The following is a 21,036-nucleotide window of genomic DNA, read 5'->3' on the forward strand; positions in this document are numbered from 1 at the left end:
TTTGAGTCAAAAGTTTACAAAGAATGAGTTCAAACACTCAGGGAGAGGCAATACCTTGTCGACGTAGCATTGTGAACGTGACTTGACAGTGAGCCATTGTGGACGGCCGAATAGCTGAAATGTGAATGGAAGCATTAGAGAGATCATAATAAGGGAGAAGGGAAATGGAGAAACAAGGATGCTAAGTTGAATAAGCTCTAGCAAACAACAAAACTTTGACAACACAGAAGATACATCACTAAGCATGTAACATGCAACTTATACAGTTACAAAGCACCAAAAATAGTCTGTTCAAATAAAGTGCTAAATAAGAATAATGAAAATGTGGCAATGCATTACTTCATAATTAACAACGGCAAGAGTCACAAAAGGATATTGACCTGAAGAAGGTGGCTCACTGTCTCATAATTAACTTATAACTCATCATGAATTCTTTAACTTTGTCTCCCTAACCATTCCTCCATTTCATCATACCTGAAACACCACAAGTATCACAAATGAACAATCCACAACAACAAAAGATTTTTTTGTTTGTTTGTTTAGAATTGAGGCATCAATGGTGGTTGCCTCACATGTGGTATCCACGTTCGGAGAGGTTCATGGTTTGAGAAGTGAAGGTCTCTATGAGCAGCAGGCCTGCGCTTGCTGCATTGACATTAGGGTACACGTAGCTTACTTTGTCCCGAGCAGATGTCATGAACAGGAATGCCGCATGGCCAAGTCCAGCAAGCTTGGTCGACAAGATCAAATCATAGTATCGATTCTATCAACAAATTCGTAAAAACTAGTGAGATTTCTGCTGTCATTCCATTTCAAGGATCATGTTTTTTTCCCCCTTTCATTTGTACCTTTAACAGACCGATCATGTTGACGTACTCCGTCGGCTCCGGGAAATCTTCGTCGGGGTCATACACATTCGCCCACCTCACATTCTTGTTCACCTCGTACACCTGCTTCCCCCTGGGCAAGGCAACGACATCGATCTGCAGGCCGGGGTACCTATCCTTGATAAGCTGGATCACGGGGAAGAAGAGGAGGTTCTCGTAGACTCCGCCGGAGATGACGCAACAGCAGAGGCACATGTCACCGCGGACCTTGGAGGCGAGTGAGGCGAGCTCGACGTTGAATCCCATGGGAAACTTGAGGAAGCCGTAGGGGTTGGAGGGGTTGTCGGGAGGGTGAGGGTCCTCCTCCTGCTTTCCGTCAGCGAAGAGGGATCTGTACTCGATGTCGGGGTCCTCTTCGCAGTTGAAGGGGTCGAGCCAAGGGTTCTTCTTCTTCTTCACGGCGGTGGCAACGAATCGGAGCCGTCCTCACTGAGGATGGTATGCCGAGGAAGAGGATAGGGCATGGGTGTGGATTGGGGAAGGGAATGCGTGGGAGATGGGGAAGGAAAAGCTATAGGAATGCGAAGAATGTCTCCTCTTCTCACCCAAAGGGAGGAGTTGGAGGAGATGCGGTGTGGTTGGATGGAGAAGGAAGGGGCGTCGATCTAGGAAGGGGAAGAGGGAGATGAGGTTGAGAGAGATGGTCAGGTTTAGGTTTAGGTTTAGGCTGAGAGAGATGGTCGGAGGAAGGGGCGTGATATAGGTTTAGGTTTGGAGGGAACTTTGTGAAGTGTTGCAAATTTTGGCTAGTGGGAAAATTAAAATATTTTATTTTGGTTCATTAACACCGGGTTTTAAAAATCGCTGTTAAAATCGGTGTCTATTAACGAAAAAAAGGCGCTCATAGACATCGCCTAAAAAACCGATGTCTATGAGCGAAAATCTGCGCTCATAAACACCAGTTTTTGGAAAAAATCGGTGTAAAATACTCAAAGACATCGGTTTTTTCTTAAAACCGTTGTTGTTCCACCGATGTCTACGAGGGTTTTTATTGTAGTGTTGGTTCGGAGCCTTTGGCGACTCCTACTCCAAGACACGCGCACAAGGGTATTTTCGTTGGGCAATCCACTAGCAATTTGAATATTCGATTACAAATAGTTAAGTACAGGAATGCTAGAAAAGTAAATACCGACAATGAAAAGAAATGGAGTAGAGAAAGAAAACTCGTCGGAGATCGCGGCGTTGCAGGAGCACAAGAGAGCAGTTCTTCAGTTCTGAGTTGTTGTGTTTGAGCTCCACCTTTGACCCTCCTTATATAGGAGGCTCGGGGCACCCCGGATCCCTTCCGAGCACCCTGGTGTGACGTGGTAGTCCCAACCAGCGAGCTCCATGTGTCAACGCTGCGTCCTAGATAATATTTGCCTCCGGGCACCCAGATCCCTTCCAGGCGCTCGGACCTCCTTTCTCCAGAAAGTCTTTCTCCTGCAAGACAAGGTTAGTTCGAGGCAAATATATAATGTGTAACCTGCAAAACAAAATGTTAGCACAGTTTATAAGTTCAACATAAGGAGTATGAATTAGATTCCGTCTTTCCGAGACCGGAATCTAGTCACGATCTCAACTTAGATATCTGAAATGGATCTAAGCCGGATCGACGCCTAATGTTACCTTCTAGGGAACGCGCCCTCACAGTCACTCCCTTCCAGTGACTTACCTTTACTCACCTGCCAGACATCCGGTCAGCCCTTCGACCCGTCTGGACTTCTCTCCAGCTATCTGGTCAGCCTGTCGACTTAGCTGAACTTCGTGCCAAGCGTCCGGTCAGCCCGTCGACCCGCTTGGACTTCGTGCAAAATGTCCGGTCAGCCCGTCGACTCATTAGGACTTCGTGTTAAGCGTCCGTTCAGCCCGTCAACCCGCTTGGACTTCGTGCCAGATATCCGGTCAGCCCGTCAACCTGTCTGGACTTCGCCAGCACACTCGGTCAGAGTGTTAGATAATGACAAACCTAACTTAACCTAATTTGTCATTCATCAAAACTTGAGTTAGACCGTTAGTGCTAACTGCACCAACAATCTCCCCCTTTTTGATGGAATGACAACCTGGTTAAGTTAGTGAAATAGATATGCAAAAACCAAGCATGATTTTTAAGATTTAAGTTAGTTTTTAATTTTTAAATTTGACATTTTGTTGCTCTAACTTAGCCTCACCATCTATCCCTCCCCCTTTGGCATTCATCAAATAAGGGCATAATTCAAGTAAGCAACAATATAGAGTAACAAAAGAAATTATAAGAAATGATGTCAAGTCAACTTGGGGGAGTTTCAAATTTCACCATATAGTAACTTAGTATATTTTGAGTGATTTTTTAAAGATAATTTTTGTAAAATTAGATGAATTTGCCAACTCAAAGAGAAAGTTTTTAAAAACTAATATTCAAATATAAGTTTAGGGAAGTTAAACATAAATGTTTAAGTTTCAAATTTCAAGAAATTAAATTTTCAAGCATGAGTTTTTAAAACAAAAGTTTCAAGACTAAAAAAAACTTTTCAAAACTAATTAAAATGGAGTTTTCAATTTTCAAAATTTTAGTTTATAAGATCCAATTTAAGCCCTTAGTTTGTAAAAGCTATTTTTTTAAAAATAGAGTTATAAAAAAAATCCAAACATAAGTTTAAAAAATTTCAACACTAAGTTTGAAAAATCTACTTTTCAAAACTGATAAGATTTTTCAACATTAAGTTTGTAAAAGCTTCAATTTCCAAAACCTTGGTTTATAAAATTCAATCTCAAAACTGAAAAAAAAAATTGAGAAATGACATTATTTTTAAAGTGGAGAAAATAATTTTGGTGCTAATTGTGAAAGTAGGTTGATTTAATCCTCCCCCTAAACCTGACATTCAAAATAGTTGTCTAACCAATTAGGTACTTAATGACTATCAGAAGATAGAAGTTTTCACTTGGTTAGTCAAGTTTAGTGCATTGTAATTAATTAGTGTTTGAGTAAACTGAATAACTTAACTAGATTAATATATGTTTGGTATTTAATGCCCAGACTTATATCGATGCATTGACATAAGCATCTTAAGTCCAGGCAACTGGCCTATGCATCTCACCCCTTTCTATGTTTGGCAATCACAAGCAAGGTAAAACTAGGGTGTTGGTGAGATGCTCAAATGCTAATCCTAGGGGAACATGATTTCTAAGGGATTGACCTAGTCTAAGGCTAAAAATCTGTTATTTTGAAATTCTACAAATAGGAAAGTTTTGAAAAATAATTTTAACATAGGATTTAAAATAATTATTTTTTAAAACAATTTTGAAAATCCTAGTCTATTAAACATATCCCTAATTTTCTACATAGATTGCTAAATTTACTTTTAGGGAGTGGTTTTGTGAATATGTCTACTAAATTTGACTTGGAATCAATGTATTTGAGTTCAATGTCACCTTTAGTAACATGATCCCTGATAAAGTGATGCCTAATTTCAATGTGTTTAGTTCGGGAATGATGCACTGGATTTTTTGTTAGGTTAATTGAACTAATATTATCAATTAAAACTTATACATTTGTAAGGTTTAAGTTAAAATCTTTTAGGGTATACATCATCCATAATAATTGTGCAACGCACTCTCCTATAGCTATATATTCTGACTCGGTTGTAGATAGAGCAACACAGTGTTGCTTTCTACTAAACCAGCTAACAAGTGATGGACCTAGTAGTTGACACCCACCACTTGTGCTTTTGCAGTCTAATTTGCACCCGGCATAATCAGAGTCAGAATATCCTAACAATTCAAAGTTATTGGTTCTGGGATACCAAATTTGTAACGACCACTCTTCTTACTATACTACTCTCTAAGAGTGACCGTTACTTATCTACTAACTCTACTTAACTGGTATGATCGAAAACAAGAGGAGTCTCTACCGAAAAATTTTGGCAGCATCTCCCCTGTACCGATGACCATAAACTGAGATACAAAAATATATACTTCAGCCACAGGTGGCTGGAACATGTATCAAACACTCATGCAGTTTAATAAGTGTCAAACACTAAAATAACTACTTATTACACAGAGACTCATCACAACATGCAATCTAAGACACGAATAAACTCAATAAAACAAGGAATAAAAATACAATCTCAGATGACACAAACCAATAAGTACAACTCAACTATTTCTTATCCACTAAACATGAAAACTCATAGCTTCCCAGATCTCTCCATAGTCCTGGCATCACACACATCCATCACGCATCCTCCTTGTCGCCTTCCTCTTTACACTTTAACTTTTCCTTTATCTGCAGTAGGAGGAAAATAAATCTATAAGCGAAACGCTTAGTAAGTACTAAACTATCTCACAAAAACATGAAAGTGTATAAGATGCAAAGGATGCTAAACTGAAATGCTAAAAAGAAAAGCTACACATGCTCATCTAATAGCAAAGCACTAAAATAATCCACATACTCATGATATACAAGAATAAATCTGCATGCTGAAAATAAAGCTAATCATGCTCAATAAACTCATAAGGAAAGCAAATGAAAACTAATACTGTATGCTTAGAATTATAAGAGCTAAACTTTGCTAGTTCTAAACATAGGTGATACTTATTTCATTTACTTATAGCCTTATACTTGAAATTAATATTTAACTTTCTTCTTCTCTTTCTTGGGCCCAGGCTTAGTACCAAAATACGCGCTCTCTAATAGAGACTGAGGTAGCGAACCTCCAGTCCTATGAGGGTAAAGACCTTGGTCTTACCAGGGCCAAGACCTTGGAATTGGTCACCTGGATTTGTTTAACGACAACCTTGGAAGTCGGGTACTAGCCTCTTGCTTTAAATTATTTGTTATCTTTTCTAACTAGACCTTGGTCTTTTCTCACTTATAGCTACTCATTATAGCAAGGAAAGTCTAAACTAAATGCTATGTATATAGGTATATGCTATAATCTGTTCATGCACATCTTAAAGCAAAGGGAAAACAAAATCAGCATACTACTATATGCTATAGATTAAAGAGCTATTACAAGCTAACTAACATATATATGCATATGTATCAAAACAAGAGACTAGAAACTGAATTAAGCATCAATACTGCTCATTCTATTCTAATACGGCAAGTGAAAGAATTTAGAACTAATACTGCTCGTAAATTTCTCATGCTTGTAAACGGCAAGGAAGAGGAAACATCAAAGGAAGATCATAAAGCTACTAATTTCTCATGCTAAGAAACTATTCTTATGACAGTTGGTTCTAGGTAGCAAGAAATCTAGACTGAAATCATAAACTGAAATGCTACAACAGAATGAACTAAACTGTATGCTTAATTAAAAATCTGGAACTAGAGTATTTGAACACATGGCTATTTGTATCCAACAAATCCCAAAGGAAATCAAGACTAGTTCGGCACAGCAGCAATAAGGAAAGGCTCAGATCTGCACTTGCTATAAGGACCACTGCAAACTAAAGAAACTCCAATCTGAATTATATGAAGGAAATTCAGGTTTAATACCGCAGCAACAAAGGAACCCAAACCTAAATTCTGCATGTTCCGGAGTCAGGAAAGAAAGGCTAAATCCCTAGCAACAATTCTATACAGCATGATCCAAAAGCATGAAGGGAAACTAAAGCTCTATCATATAATTCTACTCGACACAGCAAAATCCGAAGCAAGGAACGAAAACCCTAAGTTCGGAGCAACTCCTACCACAAGTGAGTAGTACTTACAATGATTTGCTTGGACTTACAACCGAGAGAGAGAGATCTAGGGTTTCGGAGAGATGAAGATCTCGGCGGCTTCTTTGTGTTTCCGAGCTCCTCTCGTCGAGGTGGTCACGCACGGGTGAACACCGGCCGGAAAACGGTGCTCGTCGGCTGCCGGAGACGTGCCCTAGGTCATCTTCGTTTTCGCCCGAGAGAGAGCTGTGCTGCGCGTGTGTGAGAGGAGAAGAGGGCTTCGGGCAAGGAGAGGAAAAGAAATAACTTAACCCTCTTAAACCTAGGTATTTCAATTTTAATTATAACTTATATATATCTCGTTCCATATTCTTTCACAAAACATTTTCGGAACAGTTGGCTGGCTGAATTCGGTTAAGGTCGGGTTCGGCCGGAGGTCTCGGGTTCGAATCTCGGCTCGGACATTTTTTTGTCAAAACTTCTTTCGTTTAGTAAAAATACCAAACGACCTTCAAAAATTGTATAAAATACTCTAAAAATTCCTAAAAATCTCTAGAATATTTTAAAAGCATTTCCAAATATTAATAAGGACTTTTAGAACTTGAAATAGGAAAAATTGGGTCGTTACAATCCCCCATACCTTATAAAAAGTTCGTCCTCGAACTTAGAATAGTTCTGGATATTTCTGTCTCATACTGTCCTCACGTTCCCAAGTGACTTCCTCGTGCCTCTGGTTCTTCCAGATGACCTTCACTAGTGGCACTTCTCTATTCCTTAGTCTCTTAACTTCTTTGTCCACTATCTGTGTAGGTCTGCTCTCATAGCTAAGATCCTCCTGAATCTGCACTGACTGAGGCTCAATCACTTGGCTAGGGTCATGGAGACACTTCTTTAGCATGGAGACATGAAATACATTATGTATTGCTGACATGTCTTATGGTAAGTCCAGCTTGTAAGCTACTTTCCCAATCCTCTCTATGATCAGGTAAGGTCCTACATAGCGAGGACTTAATTTTCCCTTCTTGTCAAATCTCATCACTCCCTTCATCGGAGCAACCTTGAGAAAAACTGAATCCCCTACTTGGAATTTCAGTGGCCTTCGGCGTGTGTCAGCATAGCTCTTCTGTCTACTCTGGGCAGTCTCGATTCTCTGTTTGATCTTCTGGATAGCCTGAGTAGTCTCATCTATCAGCTCTGTCTGAATGCCCAGCTCTACTTCCATTTCTTTTCTTTCACCTGCTTCTTGCCAGCAAATGGGTGATCTGCACTTCCTGCCATACAACGCCTCATAAGGTGCCATCTTGATGGTGGCCTGATAGCTATCATTGTAGGCAAACTCAGCTAAGCATAGATACTTGCACCAACTTCCCTTGAAATATAGTGCACAAGCTCTGAGCATATCTTCTAGAATCTGATTTACTCGCTCTGTCTGTCCATCAGTCTGAGGATGGAAGGTTGTGCTGAACTTGAGTTTGGTGCCTAGTGCATTCTGAACACACTCCCAAAAGTGAGAGGTGAAGCACCCATCTCTATCAGACACAATAGATTTAGGAACTTCGTGAAGTCTAATCACCTCCTTAACATATAACTGTGTCAACTGCTCTATAGAGTGGGACACCTTGATGGCTAGAAAATGGGCAGACTTGGTCAATCTGTCCACTATTACCCATATCGCATCATATCCATTCGCGGTTCTTGGAAGACCTGTTATAAAGTCCATGGATATGTCTTCCCACTTCCACTCTGGTATTGAGAGAGGCTATAGAACTCCTCCTGGTCTCTGGTGTTCTGCTTTGACCCTCTGACATGTCAGGCAGGTACTGACATATTTAGTTACATCTCTTTTGAGTCCAGACCACCAGAACCTCTATTTCACATCTTGGTACATCTTGGTAGAACCAGGATGCATGGAGTAAGGTGTACTATGAGCTTCCTCTAAAATTTTCTTTCTCAGCTCTTCATCATTGGGGACACAAAGGCGGCTCCCCTGATAAAGAATTCCATTGTCTGATACTCGAAACTCCGAATTTTCTTCTTTTTGTATCCCTTGCTTGATCTTCTGGATATCTGGATCTTCACTTTGCTTTCTCTGTATATCCTCAAGCAAGGTAGACTCTAAGGTCAATGCAGAGAGTTGCCCATAAATAACTTCCATTCTAAAGTCTGACAACTCCTTCTGCAGTGGTAGGGCTAATGATGACAAAGACATCAGGGATGCACTGGATTTTCTGCTTAGTGCATCTGCCACTTTATTAGCTTTGCTTGGGTGGTAGAGGATTTCACAGTCATAGTCTTTGACCAACTCTAGCCACCTACGCTGTCTCATGTTTAAGTCCTTCTAAGTGAAGAAGTACTTAAGACTCTGATGGCCTGTGAAGATTCTGCACTGAACGCCATACAAATAATGTCGCCAGAGTTTTAGTGCAAAGACCACAGCTGCCAGCTCAAGATCAGGAGTGGGGTAGTTCTTCTCGTAGTCTTTGAGTTGCATGGAAGCATAAGCTATAACTTTTCCTTCTTGCATGAGAACAGCTCCTAGGCCCATCTTAGAAGCATCACTGTAGATGTCAAAACTCTTATCACTTTCTGGAACTGTCAGGATGGGAGCACTGGTCAGTCTCTTCTTTAGCTCTTGGAAACTCTGCTCACATTTGTCTGACCATTCAAACTTCTTGTTCTTCCTAGTGAGGGTTGTCAGTGGAGAGGCTATCCTGGAAAAGTCCTCTACAAATTTTTTGTAGTACCCAGCTAAACCAAGGAAGCTTCTGATCTCCCTTGCGTTCTTGGGTCTACTCCAATTGTTGACCGCTTCTATCTTGGTTGTATCCACTTAGATACCTTCTTTAGAAATTATGTGACCAAGAAACGCCACCTGATCTAACCAGAATTTGCACTTTGAGAATTTAGCATACAGCTGCTTTTGCTGAAGGGTCTGGAATACTATCCTTAAGTGTGTGTCATTCTCCTCTGGGGTTCTTGAATAGACTAGAATGTCGTCAATGAATACGATGACAAATTTGTCAAGGTATTCTCTGAACACTCTATTCATTAAGTCCATGAAGACCGCTGGTGCATTAGTCACACCAAAAGGCATGACTACAAACTCGTAGTGTCCGTATCTGGTCCTGAATGGCGTTCTGGGTATATCCCTTTCTTTCACTTTCAGCTGATGGTACCCAGAGCGTAGGTCTATCTTTGAGAATACTATTTCCCCTCTCAATTGATCAAATAAGTCGTTGATCCTGGGAAGGGGGTACTTGTTCTTGATTGTCACTTGATTCAGAGCTCTATAATCTATGCACATCCGCATAGATCCGTCCTTCTTCTTGAGAAACAACACAGGAGCTCCCCAAGGTGAGTGACTAGGGCGGATGAAGCCTTTGTCAAGTAGCTCCTAAAGTTGCTCTTGCAACTCCTTCAGCTCTGCTGGAGACATGCGATACGGAGCTTTTGAAATTGGACCGGTACTAGGAACCAATTCAATCTCAAACTCCACTTCTCTGTTGGGAGGCAGTCCAGGTAGCTCTTCTGGAAATACTTCTGGATACTTGCATACTACCTGAACATCCTCCTGCTTGAGTCCTTTCTGTTCTTCTACATTTACTATGTATGCAAGAAAGCCAACACACCCTTTAGCTAACATCTGGTGAGCTGCTAGAGAAGAGAGAAGTTTCTGGGTCTTCTTCCTTGGCACTCCCGTGAATTCAAAAGGTGGTTCACCCTCTGGACTGAAGATTACTTTCCTTCTGTGGCAATCTACTGAAGCACTATACTTGCTGAGGAAATCCATACCCAAAATGATATCGAAATCTTGCATGGTGAGGACTACCAGGCTAACATATAGTTCTCGGTCTGCAATTCTGACCGGTACAGCTCGAAGCCATTAATTGGACTCCATGACTTCCCCAGAAGGTAGGGTCGTCAAGAACTTGGAGTTCATACTCTCTGTAGGCACCTTTAATTTACTGGCAAAGGGTACTGATACGAAAGAATGGGTCACCCCAGTATCAAATAGTACAGTAGCTAAATGTTGAAAAATAACTACTTGACCTGTTACAACCGTGGAGGCACTAGCAGCTTCCTCTTTGGTGAGGGAGAATACTCTGGCACTATCAAAGGCTGGAACTGGTGGAGCTTCCAACCTTCCCTATCTGATATAGGGTCCTCTAGTGCTGCTTCCATGTGATATAACTGTACAGGCTTGCCTCCATATTGCACTGACTGTGGCTGAGGTGCTTTGAGCTTGTTAGGACATTCTTTAGCCATGTGTCCTTCCTGACCACAGGAATAACATCCAGTCTTACCCAAAAGACAGGCTCCTGGATGTGTTCTCCCACATTTGGGACAGGGAGGGAACTTGGTCTGCTTGTTTGCTGGTCCTCCCTTCTGGTTACTTCCTGAGTTCCACTACTTTCTTTTACTACCCTTGCCTTTCCAGTTCTGTTTACTTGACTGGGATTTCTGACTCCTCACTGTCTTGTCCTCTATCTTCACTGGCTTGTGCTGTGCACGTTGTGCTCTGATGTCGTTTAGGTAGTGCTCAGCAATTAATGCCCTACTGATCAACTCTTCACCAATCTGGGGTCGGTGAGCCCCACTACTCACATTCAGTGCTATATGCGGTCTCAACATTCTGAGCATCAGTCTGACTCGCTCATTCTCTGTACTTACTAGCTCTGGCAGAGACGAGCTAGTCTGTTGAACTTCTTGACTGCTTCTTCCATTGTTAGGTCACCTTGTTTGAACTCTATAAATTCCTCATAGTGCTTGTTAGTGATCTGTAGGTGGAAGTACTCTTCATAAAACTCTGACTGGAAATCAGCCCAGCTCATCTGATTGGCTGCCCTCTTGGTTTTTATCCTCTCCCACCACATACGAGCATCTCCTGACAGGCAGAAAGAGGCGTACTTGACCTTCTCGACTTCTGGCCAGTCAAGAAGCTCCATTGTGCTCTCCAGTATTTTGAACCAAGTCTGGGCATCCCAGGGCTCAGTAGTGTTGGGACCTTAGATGGCTAGAGGGGGGTGAATAGCCTCTTTGAAAAACACTAAACACAAATTTCTTCAAGAACTTTGTTAGCACAGCGGAATTAGAAAACTAAAACAAGAAAGCACAGCACACTAACTCAGAGATTTACGAGGTTCGGGGATAACTTGCCCCTACTCCTCGGCGTGTCCGTAAGGTGGACGAATCCTCTTGATCTTTCGGTAGATCACACCTCGGAAGCTATCCGGCTAAAGGATTCTCCTTCTCGGTGGAGTAACCTCTCCACAAAGTCTTTAACAGCAGTAAGAAATTAAACACAAGACTTACAGTAGTGGCTCAAGTGAAATGATCAAAGGAAGCTCACAGCCACAATCAGCGAAGAACAAGCACACTGCTTCAATCTTCCAGAGAGTTTTTCTCCACAGTGTTTTTCACAGCAAGAGCACAAAAAGCATTATCACGAGAGCCTCTCCTCTCCACCTTCATATGCCTCTCTGCTCTGTAACGGATCTCTGCCAAACCTGCAGCAAATCCTCGCAACCGTCCACGACGTCGCCAATCACGCTTCTTCCTTGTCTGATTGTCTCAGCTCCCACCAATGGCATCCTCGTTTCCACTGGTACCTCTGAGCTTGAACCTATCAGCACAAGTCAAGCTGATTTCGACCAAACGGCTGCCAGCAGATCGCAAACGAGACGTTGCTACCAAAACTGGTTTGTCCGCAGCGAGACACAGCAAAAGCTTTTTCGTCGCCTTCTACTAATGATCCTTAATTTGAATTCACCCAACATCAAGTAATCTGTAACCTGTAACTTCGAGAAAGCTTACAGCAGATGGTTAGAAACGAAATAGGTAAAAGCAATTGCGAATCAGAAACAATAAGAGAAAGCGCATGCAAAACAAGCCATACTGTGGATCGGTCTGCAGACCGATCCATGTTTTCTGGATCATCTCTGATCGGTCTGCGGACCGATCAGGAACTAATCTGATCGGTCCCCAGACCGATCAGGCTTCGCTCTTTCCGAAAGTGCGCAGATTCTGATCAGTCTGCGGACCGATCAGGAGGACCGATCAGTATCCACTCAGCGCTACTGAGGATCATCTGATCGGTCCCCGGACCGATCAGTATCCACTCAGTGTGCTACTGAGTGTTATCTGATCGGTCCCCGGACCGATCAGTATCCACTCAGTGTGCTACTGAGTGTTATCTGATCGGTCCCCGGACCGATCAGTATACACTCAGTGTGCTACTGAGTGTTTCCTGATCGGTCCCCAGACCGATCAGGAAACTGGATCGGTCTGCAGACCGATCAGCCGTGCCATTGTGCCACTGGATCGGTCTGCAGACCGATCCAAAACTGTGAGTCTCGAGTCAAGCTTCCAAGCTTGCTGTCCTCACCCCTGACGGTCCAGAGAGCGTGCTACCGAACCCTCTCCGACCATACATGCCAAGCTTCCACACTTGGACTTCCCAATTGCCTGGTTTCACTCACCAGGACTTTCCAATTGCCTGGCTTCACTCACCAGGACTTTCCAACTGCCTAACATCCCAGTTAGGACTTTCCCACGCTTCACTCACGGGACTTTCCGTGCCAAGCTCCTTGCTTGGACTTTTCCTAATCAGTCAATCAGTTAACCAAGTCAACCTTGATTAGTAATTAATCTGAGTTAATTTAATATCTGATTAAAACTTAAATCGATGTCAACATCAAAACAACATCGATCGTATCAACAATCTCCCCCTTTTTGTTGTTTGACAACACAATTTAAGTTTAAATCAGAAAAACTCTCATATCCATAATTTCAGGGAAATTAAGATCTCCCCCTAAGATGGATATAACTCAGTTACCTTCTCCTCTTTTTTTTCTTTTTTTTATATTGATTCAAAGAGGTCAAATCGTCTCTAAACTTAATTATTCTCTCCCCTTTGTCAAACACCGAAAAGGTGTAAAATAATGAATAAGACTGACAAGCACCTCCCCCTTTTAACCAATAACGCCTCAATCTTAATCCACATAAAAAAATACGGTATATGAAAAACAATGGCATATGAAACATCATAAGTGTATCATGAATAGTGAAGCATCATAAATAGCATGAATATAAGAAACACAGCTAACATCCAGTTCAGATAAATGTATCAAAGACATAGTATCAACAAAACAATCAAAACATAGAGAATGTCAGCCAACATCCTCATCAAGAGGATCATCCGCAGCATCAGCTGGAAGAGTGGAATCCTGAAGAGGCATGCTGCTGCCTGAGGGTAGCTCGCCCGCGGAGTGCTGAGGAGGTGGATGGCCGGCCATCCATCCTAGAAATGCCTGATGTGTCGCCAACTGCTGTCTCTGTAGAGTATCGAAGCGCTGATCAATCTGGAGGCGCAGGCCATCGAACTCTGCAACCACCATCTCCTCGTGGCGGTCAAACCGGCTCTCCAGCTCAGCGATCTGCCAGCGCAGATCTGGATCCTCCTCGCCATATGCAGCAGCAGCAGGAGGACGAGCAACCTGTCGTGGAAGTGGTAGCTCACCCAGTGCCCTCCCATCCTTCCACCTAACCGGCCCATCCTGACTTAGGATTCCGGACTTGGAAAATGCACGTTTCCCAAGTCGACAATCCTGCCTGACCATCTTCACTATCCTCCCCCTAGAGACGTCAATACCCATGGACTCGAGCCAATCAGTAATTATATGCCCAAAAGGCATATAGATGTTGTCGCCGCTCGGTTCGCTATGGGATATGATAGACATATAGACACTCGACATAATATCAAAATCTAGACGTCGACGTAACCCATAAAGCATCAGACAGTGATATGGTCGAATTTCGCCAACGGTTTAGAGGTGATAGGTAGAAGACATTGTGTGACAACTTTGAAAAGGATGTAGTCAGGAGCAGAGAGTCTAAGGGCTGCAAATGTAGGAAAGTCGTCATCTAACTCATCTAAACCATCCAGTCTCGGATGACCAAAGAAGTACTCATAGATTGAGTCAGAAGAGACATTAAGAGGATGAGGTACGGGTTCAGGCAAAACAGGATAGATGGAGAACACCGTCCCCGAACACAAACGACAACCTAAATACTCAAAGAAGGCAATTATGTTGAGATCAACGTTTTGCTTAGCCACTCTTGTTCTATAACTACCATCAGGAGTCTGATGAAGGTTGTTATAGAATTCAGATACTAGATCAAAGTTGATGTCCCTTTCTAGAAAAACCAAAGAATCGAGCTTGTAGTAGGCAATGGTTTCTAAAATAGAGGGACAAGATTCCTGCATGAACTTCTTATCAACAGATCGACAAGGGAGTAATTTGAAAGTCCTCTCCTTAAATGATTTTTCAAATTGTTGGTTGGGGAATCTCCCCGAACTAGCCGGTTGAGGTCGGGAGGTAGCAGGAGCTTTGGACTTGGATTTGGATTTCTCGGTTGGTTCCTTAGAGGTACCCTCACCACTAGTGGGTTTCTTCCTAACCATTTGGACAATGGGAAACAAAGAGAGAGAGCACCGGCCATGGGCAAACCACCAAACACAAACCACAGTCACCGTAAGAAACATGATAACGTGAACTGCCAAAGACAATAACAGTAGAGATTAGAGATCGAGAGATTACCTCGGTGCCATTTTGACCTTCGGCTTTTAGAAGACGATGGGTCGAGAATACGGGAGGAAGAAAGGGGCGTCGGTCGGCTAGGGTTGTGAGAAAGAAGAAGATCGGGAAGAGAGGAGGTCAGGAGGATTTAATGAGGGGGTAGCGCACAGTGTAATCTGATCGGACGGCTGTCCGATCAGGATCGATTTTAACGCACACAAAAAGGGTCTGATCGGTCCCCTTGACCGATCAGGAAACCCTCTGATCGGTGCTCGGATCGATCAGGGGCCTTCCTGCGAACCATAGAGAGCTGATCGGTCCTTGGACCGATCAGAGATCGAACAGAGAGGTTGAAGAGGTTGAGACTCTCCTGATCGGTCCCTGGACCGATCAGATGTGAATCGTCGCGTGAGATCCTCCTGATCGGTCCCTGGACCGATCAGTGAGCCAACAGAGAGCACGAGGATATCTGGAGGACCCCTGATCGGACGGTGGACCGATCAGAGAGTCTCCTGATCGGTCGTGAGACCGATCAGTGTCTGATAATTCAGATTTCTGATATCTGAATTCGAGCAACTGATTTCGCAGTCGTTTCTCTCGAGAATTCTGAAAATTCAGAACTTCTCAAATTCAGAACACAGAACTTAAACATCTACGAACAAGAACATTTCCTAATTGCAAGCTCTGAAAGTCCTAACATTCTAGGTTTTTTTTATTAAGTTACAAGTTAGTTTCAGACATTTCAGAGTTTCAAAACCTGAAATATCCAACCCTGTCATGTTTAGTTTCAAATTTGTCAAAATATATCCTAAATTACTATTCTTACATTATCAACTCATCTTATCATTAAAGATACCAATCCAAAGTATCAATCAACACATCAATCATGATTAGATAATTTCTAGACAAAAGTCCAACCAAGATTCCTTGGTTGGAATATATGAGTAAGATCTAGGAGTCAAATACACATGAATTATGTAATGACCTTCCCCATACTCAATTTATGTCTCTTCAACCTACTTATTCAAGGGATGCATAATACATTTTGAATAAATTGGTTGTTCCTAGCATCTCACCCCATTTCTAGCAAACAAAAACAATTTGTTAAACCTTATCGTTTGTGTGAGATGTCCCCAAATTGCCCAAATCAGTTTCCCAATTACTCTTGTCATTTTAATAGTCCTTATTGATCATGGTGAAGTTCTAATGACCTAAGGAGCCAAACACATTCCCAACCCTCCTTAAATGACTAAATTCATTCTCCGGAAGGGGTTTTGTGAAGATATCGGCTAGGTTTGACTTTGACTCAACATATGTGAGCACAATGTCTCCCCTAGCTACGTGATCTCTTATGAAGTGATGACGCACTTCAATGTGTTTGGTCCTCGAATGATGGACTGGATTTTTAGTTAGGTTGATTGTGCTAATGTTGTCGCATAGCACTTGTACACCCTTATAAGAGAGTCCATAATCCTCTAGGGTGTGTATCATCCACAACAACTGTGATACACTCTCTCCCATGGCAATATATTCAGCCTCGGTCGTGGAGAGAGCAACACAATGTTGCTTCCGACTTGACCAACTAACTAAACATGAACCTAAAAATTGGCAACCCCCACTCGTACTTTTCCGATCCAATTTGCACCCAGCATAATCGGAGTCGGTATAACCTATCAAGTCAAATGATTCAGTACGAGGGTACCAAAGACCTACTCTAATTGTGCCTTTAAGGTATCTCAGAATTCTCTTAACTGCAATTAAGTGAGATTCCTTGGCACAGACTTGATACCTAGCGCACGTGCCCACAGAAAGAGTATGTCCGGTCGACTAACAGTGACATATAGAAGACTACCGATCATGCTTCTATATTGCGTTAGATCAACTGATTTTCCACTCTCATCATTGTCAAGACGAGTGCTCGTCGCCATAGGAGTGGATACTTCCTTAGAATCACTCATTTTGAATTTCTTAAGCATCTCTTGAGTGTATTTTGCTTGATGGACATAAATGCCATCTCTAGTTTATTTGATTTCTAGTCCAAGGAAGAATGTCAATTCTCCCACAAGACTCATTTCAAACTCACTTTCCATGTGAGTGATAAATTCATTTAAATAGCCCTTGTTATTTGAGCCACAAATTATGTCATCGACATATACTTGGGCTACAAAAATATTTTCACCATCTCGACGAAGAAATAGTGTTGGGTCTATTTGACCCCTTACAAAACCCTTTTCTAATAGATAAGTCGACAACCTTTCGTACCAAGCTCGAGGTGCTTGTTTTAGCCCATAAAGAGCTTTCTTGAGCTTGAACACGTGGTTTGGAGCTTCGGTATTCACAAACCCCGGTGGTTGTTCAACGTAGACTTCTTCTTTAATGAAACCATTTAAGAAGGCCGATTTAACGTCCATTTGATAGAGCCTGAAACCTCTATGTGCAGCAAAAGCTAGCATTGAACGAATGGACTCCAATCGTGCCACAGGAGCATAGGTCTCATCATAATCGAGGCCTTCAACTTGACTATAGCCCTTGGCTACTAGTCTTGCCTTGTTTCTTACTACCTCTCCCTTTTGGTTTAACTTATTTTTGAAGACCCATTTAGTTCCAATAATGGTGGTCTTCTTAGGTCTAGGAACCAAGTCCCACACTTGGCTTCTTTCAAATTGACCTAACTCATCTTGCATAGCTATGACCCAATCAGGATCATGCAATGCCTCATCAACTAGTTTAGGTTCGATTTCTGAGATCAAAGCAACCTCATTCGACTCATTTCTGAAGAATGATCTAGTCCTAACCCCTTGTTGGATGTCTCCCACAATCTGGTCTTGTGGATGACTAGAGACTATCCTAGATTGCCTTGGAGTTGGCGGTGCCTCATGAGTGGTCTCACTCGGCGCAAGAGATCAGATTGAGCCCTTTCTTGCCTTTGCTCATCATCTTCAGAGTCAACTTCGACTCTTCCAATGTTTTGATCATTCAAACTTAGATTTCTAAGTTCGAATTGAATTTCTCCTACATCCCTTGATTGATCATTTGATTTAGGGATTTCTTCAAATGCTACGTCCGAGGACTCTTCAATCAATTTAGTCCTCTCATTGTAGACTCGATAGGCTTTGCTGGTAAGAGAGTACCCGACCAAGATCCCTTGATCAGCCTTAGCCGTGAACTTCCCAAGATGGTCCTTGGTGTTTAAGATAAACACTTTACAACCAAACACCCTAAGATGTTTAATTGTAGGCGGTTTCCCAAACCAAAGTTCATGGGGAGTCTTTCCTAAAACCTATGTATTAAAACTCGATTTTGCACATAGCAAGTCAGATTCAGCCCATAAGTAGCTCGGTAGTGAGTACTCATGAAGCATGCTTCGTGCAGCCTCTTGTAGGACTCGGTTCTTTCTCTCCACAACCCCATTTTGTTGTGGGGTCCTTGGAGTAGAGAACTCATGCCTATATCCCTTTTCTTGACAAAACTCTAAAAACCTATGATTTTGAAATTCCCCACCATGATCACTTCTAATGGTTTTAATTGTTGTCGATTTTTCATTTTCAGTTCTTCTACAAAAGGAAATAAAAATATCTATAGTTTGGTCCTTATGTTTCAAGAAGAAAGTCCATGTGTATCTAGTAAAATCATCAACGATTACCAAACAATATCTACTTCCATTCAATGATATTACACTACTGCAATCAAATAGGTCCATGTGCAATAAATCTAAAGCAGTAGATGTACTTACATTGCTTTTACCTTTATGGACAACTTTTGTTTGCTTACCCTTTTGACATGCATCACATAGTTTGGTCTTGTGGAACTTGATGCTTGGTAAGCCTCGCACTAATCCTTGGTTGGCCAACTTCCAGATGTTCTTCATGTTTACATGTGCCAATCTTCTATGCCATAACCAAGACTCTTCTTCTTTCGACATGAAACACTTAATCAAAGCATTAGTAGCACTTTTAAATGATACTTGATAAATATTGTCAACCCTTGTGCCTACTAGTACCGTGTCAAGTGTGTCAATGTGTTTAACCAAACATTGACTTGAATGAAATTCAATTGTGTAACCCGTATCACACAATTGACTGACACTTAGGAGATTAAAAGTCATCCCCTTGACTAGAAGGACATTCTTGATATTAAGACATTCGGATATATGAATGTCTCCAATTCCTACAACCTTAAGGCTACCATTATTACCAAAAGACACATTACCTCTACTTTTGTTTTGAATGGTAGTAAACAGTGATTTGTTCCCAGTCATGTGCTTGGAGCATCCACTACCAACAAACCAAGTTGATAGATGCTCCCCCTCGACCAATGCCTACAATACACGAAAAATAGAGGTTTTAGGTACCCAAATCTTGGGACCTAATGCTTCTACAACGAAAGACCTAGGAACCCATGTCTTGGTCATACCTTTCCTAGTTCCATGAACTCTAGAAACATGTGATCTACTATTTTGAGTTCTAGACATTAGAGAAATGAAACTCGACTCCTTGGGTTGATACCCTAACCCGGCTTTGTTGTAAACTGCCCTTTGGGCATTTAGAATCATGTCTAGAGTCTTAGAGCTAGTTGAGAATTTCTCAAGCATTTTCTTGAGTTTCTCAACCTCACCCTTTAAGGCCTTGTTCTCATCCTCAAGGACTTCTAGATGTAGGTCATCGACCTCATCTTCCCTAAGGGTCCTTAAGGTTTTTACTTCTTCTTTCAACAATTTATTTTCTGTTTTTGACTTTTTAAGCAATGTAGATAAGTGAGTGATAGTTTTATAACACTTTTCTATATGAGAAGAGGTTACCTCTTCATCATCCGAAGATGATGAAGCCGTGGTTGAAGCGCTTGAGTCATCACTCTCGGATTCTGACTCTTCCCTTGCCATGAGTGCCAATTGCCGAGTGCTCTTTTCCATCTTCTCTTCTTCCTCCGATGAGCTTGATGAGGACTCATCCCAAGTGGCCTTGAGAGCCTTCTTCTTCTTGGCTCTTTCCTCCTTCCTTTTGGCTCGTTCCTCCTTCCTCTTTAGTTTCGGACACTCGCTCCGAATGTGTCCTTTCTTGCTACACTCATAACATGTAACATTAGATTTATCAAAATTTTGATCATTAGTTTTACCTTTTCCTTTGTATCTTTGGCCTCTTCTCATAATCCTCCTTACGAAGTTCGCCATCTCGCTTGATGATGATCCACTTTCATCATCGGATTCGGAAGAAGAGGTGGATGAGGAAATCTCCTTTTCTTTCTTCTTTTCCTTCTTCCTTCTTCCATCCTTGCTCTTTGGTCCTGCAAATAAAGCAATACCCTTCTCTTTTTGACCTTTGTTAGCAAGCTCATGAAGTTCCATCTCACAGAAAAATTCATCTAGTTTAACAATGGAAAGATCCTTGGATACCTTGTAGGCATCCACCATGGATGACCACAAGGCATTCCTAGGAAAAGCTTTTAGAGCATACCTTACGAGGTCACGGTTTTCTACTCGTTCATCCACCGAATGGAGACCATTGATGATCTCCTTGAACCTTCCATGTATCTCACTTACAGTTTCATTTTCCTTCATGACAAGGTTCTGTAGTTGGTTTAGGAACAAATCCCTCTTGGCGATCCGAGAGTCTCGAGTCCCTTCTTGGAGCTCGATGAGCTTGTTCCATAGATCCTTCGCACTTGTGAAAGGACCAACCTTGACAAGTTGATCCTTGGCTATCCCACATTGCAAAGTGACAACCGCCTTGGCATCGGCTTGTCCCTTGCGAGTTTGCTCGGTTGACCATCTCGATGAGTCAAGTTCCTTACCTTCTTCGTCCTTTGGAGGTGAGAATCCCTCCTTGACCGAGAACCACATGGAGATATCAGTCTTGAGGTAATACTCCATGCGACTCTTCCAATACTGGAAATCTGCTCCATCGAAGAACGGTGGTCTGTTGGTGCTGAAACCTTCCTTCATGGCCATCTTG

At 42.1% G+C, this 21,036-nt stretch overlaps 1 protein-coding gene across 1 annotated transcript; it reads right to left on the reverse strand.

Moving 5' to 3' along the window:
• Positions 1–434: 434 nt before the first annotated feature.
• On the reverse strand, positions 435–2,218 carry LOC121995213 (photosynthetic NDH subunit of subcomplex B 1, chloroplastic-like). Its single transcript, XM_042549014.1, has 4 exons — positions 2,206–2,218; positions 849–1,312; positions 573–763; positions 435–474 (listed from the first exon to the last, which is right to left on the reverse strand). Exons 1-4 carry the CDS (start codon positions 2,216–2,218, stop codon positions 435–437), a joined length of 708 nt encoding a protein of 235 aa, XP_042404948.1.
• Between the last annotated feature and the right edge of the window lie 18,818 nt (positions 2,219–21,036).

Source organism: Zingiber officinale, chromosome 6A (genome assembly GCF_018446385.1).
Source record: "Zingiber officinale cultivar Zhangliang chromosome 6A, Zo_v1.1, whole genome shotgun sequence".
Lineage (NCBI taxonomy): Eukaryota > Viridiplantae > Streptophyta > Magnoliopsida > Zingiberales > Zingiberaceae > Zingiber > Zingiber officinale.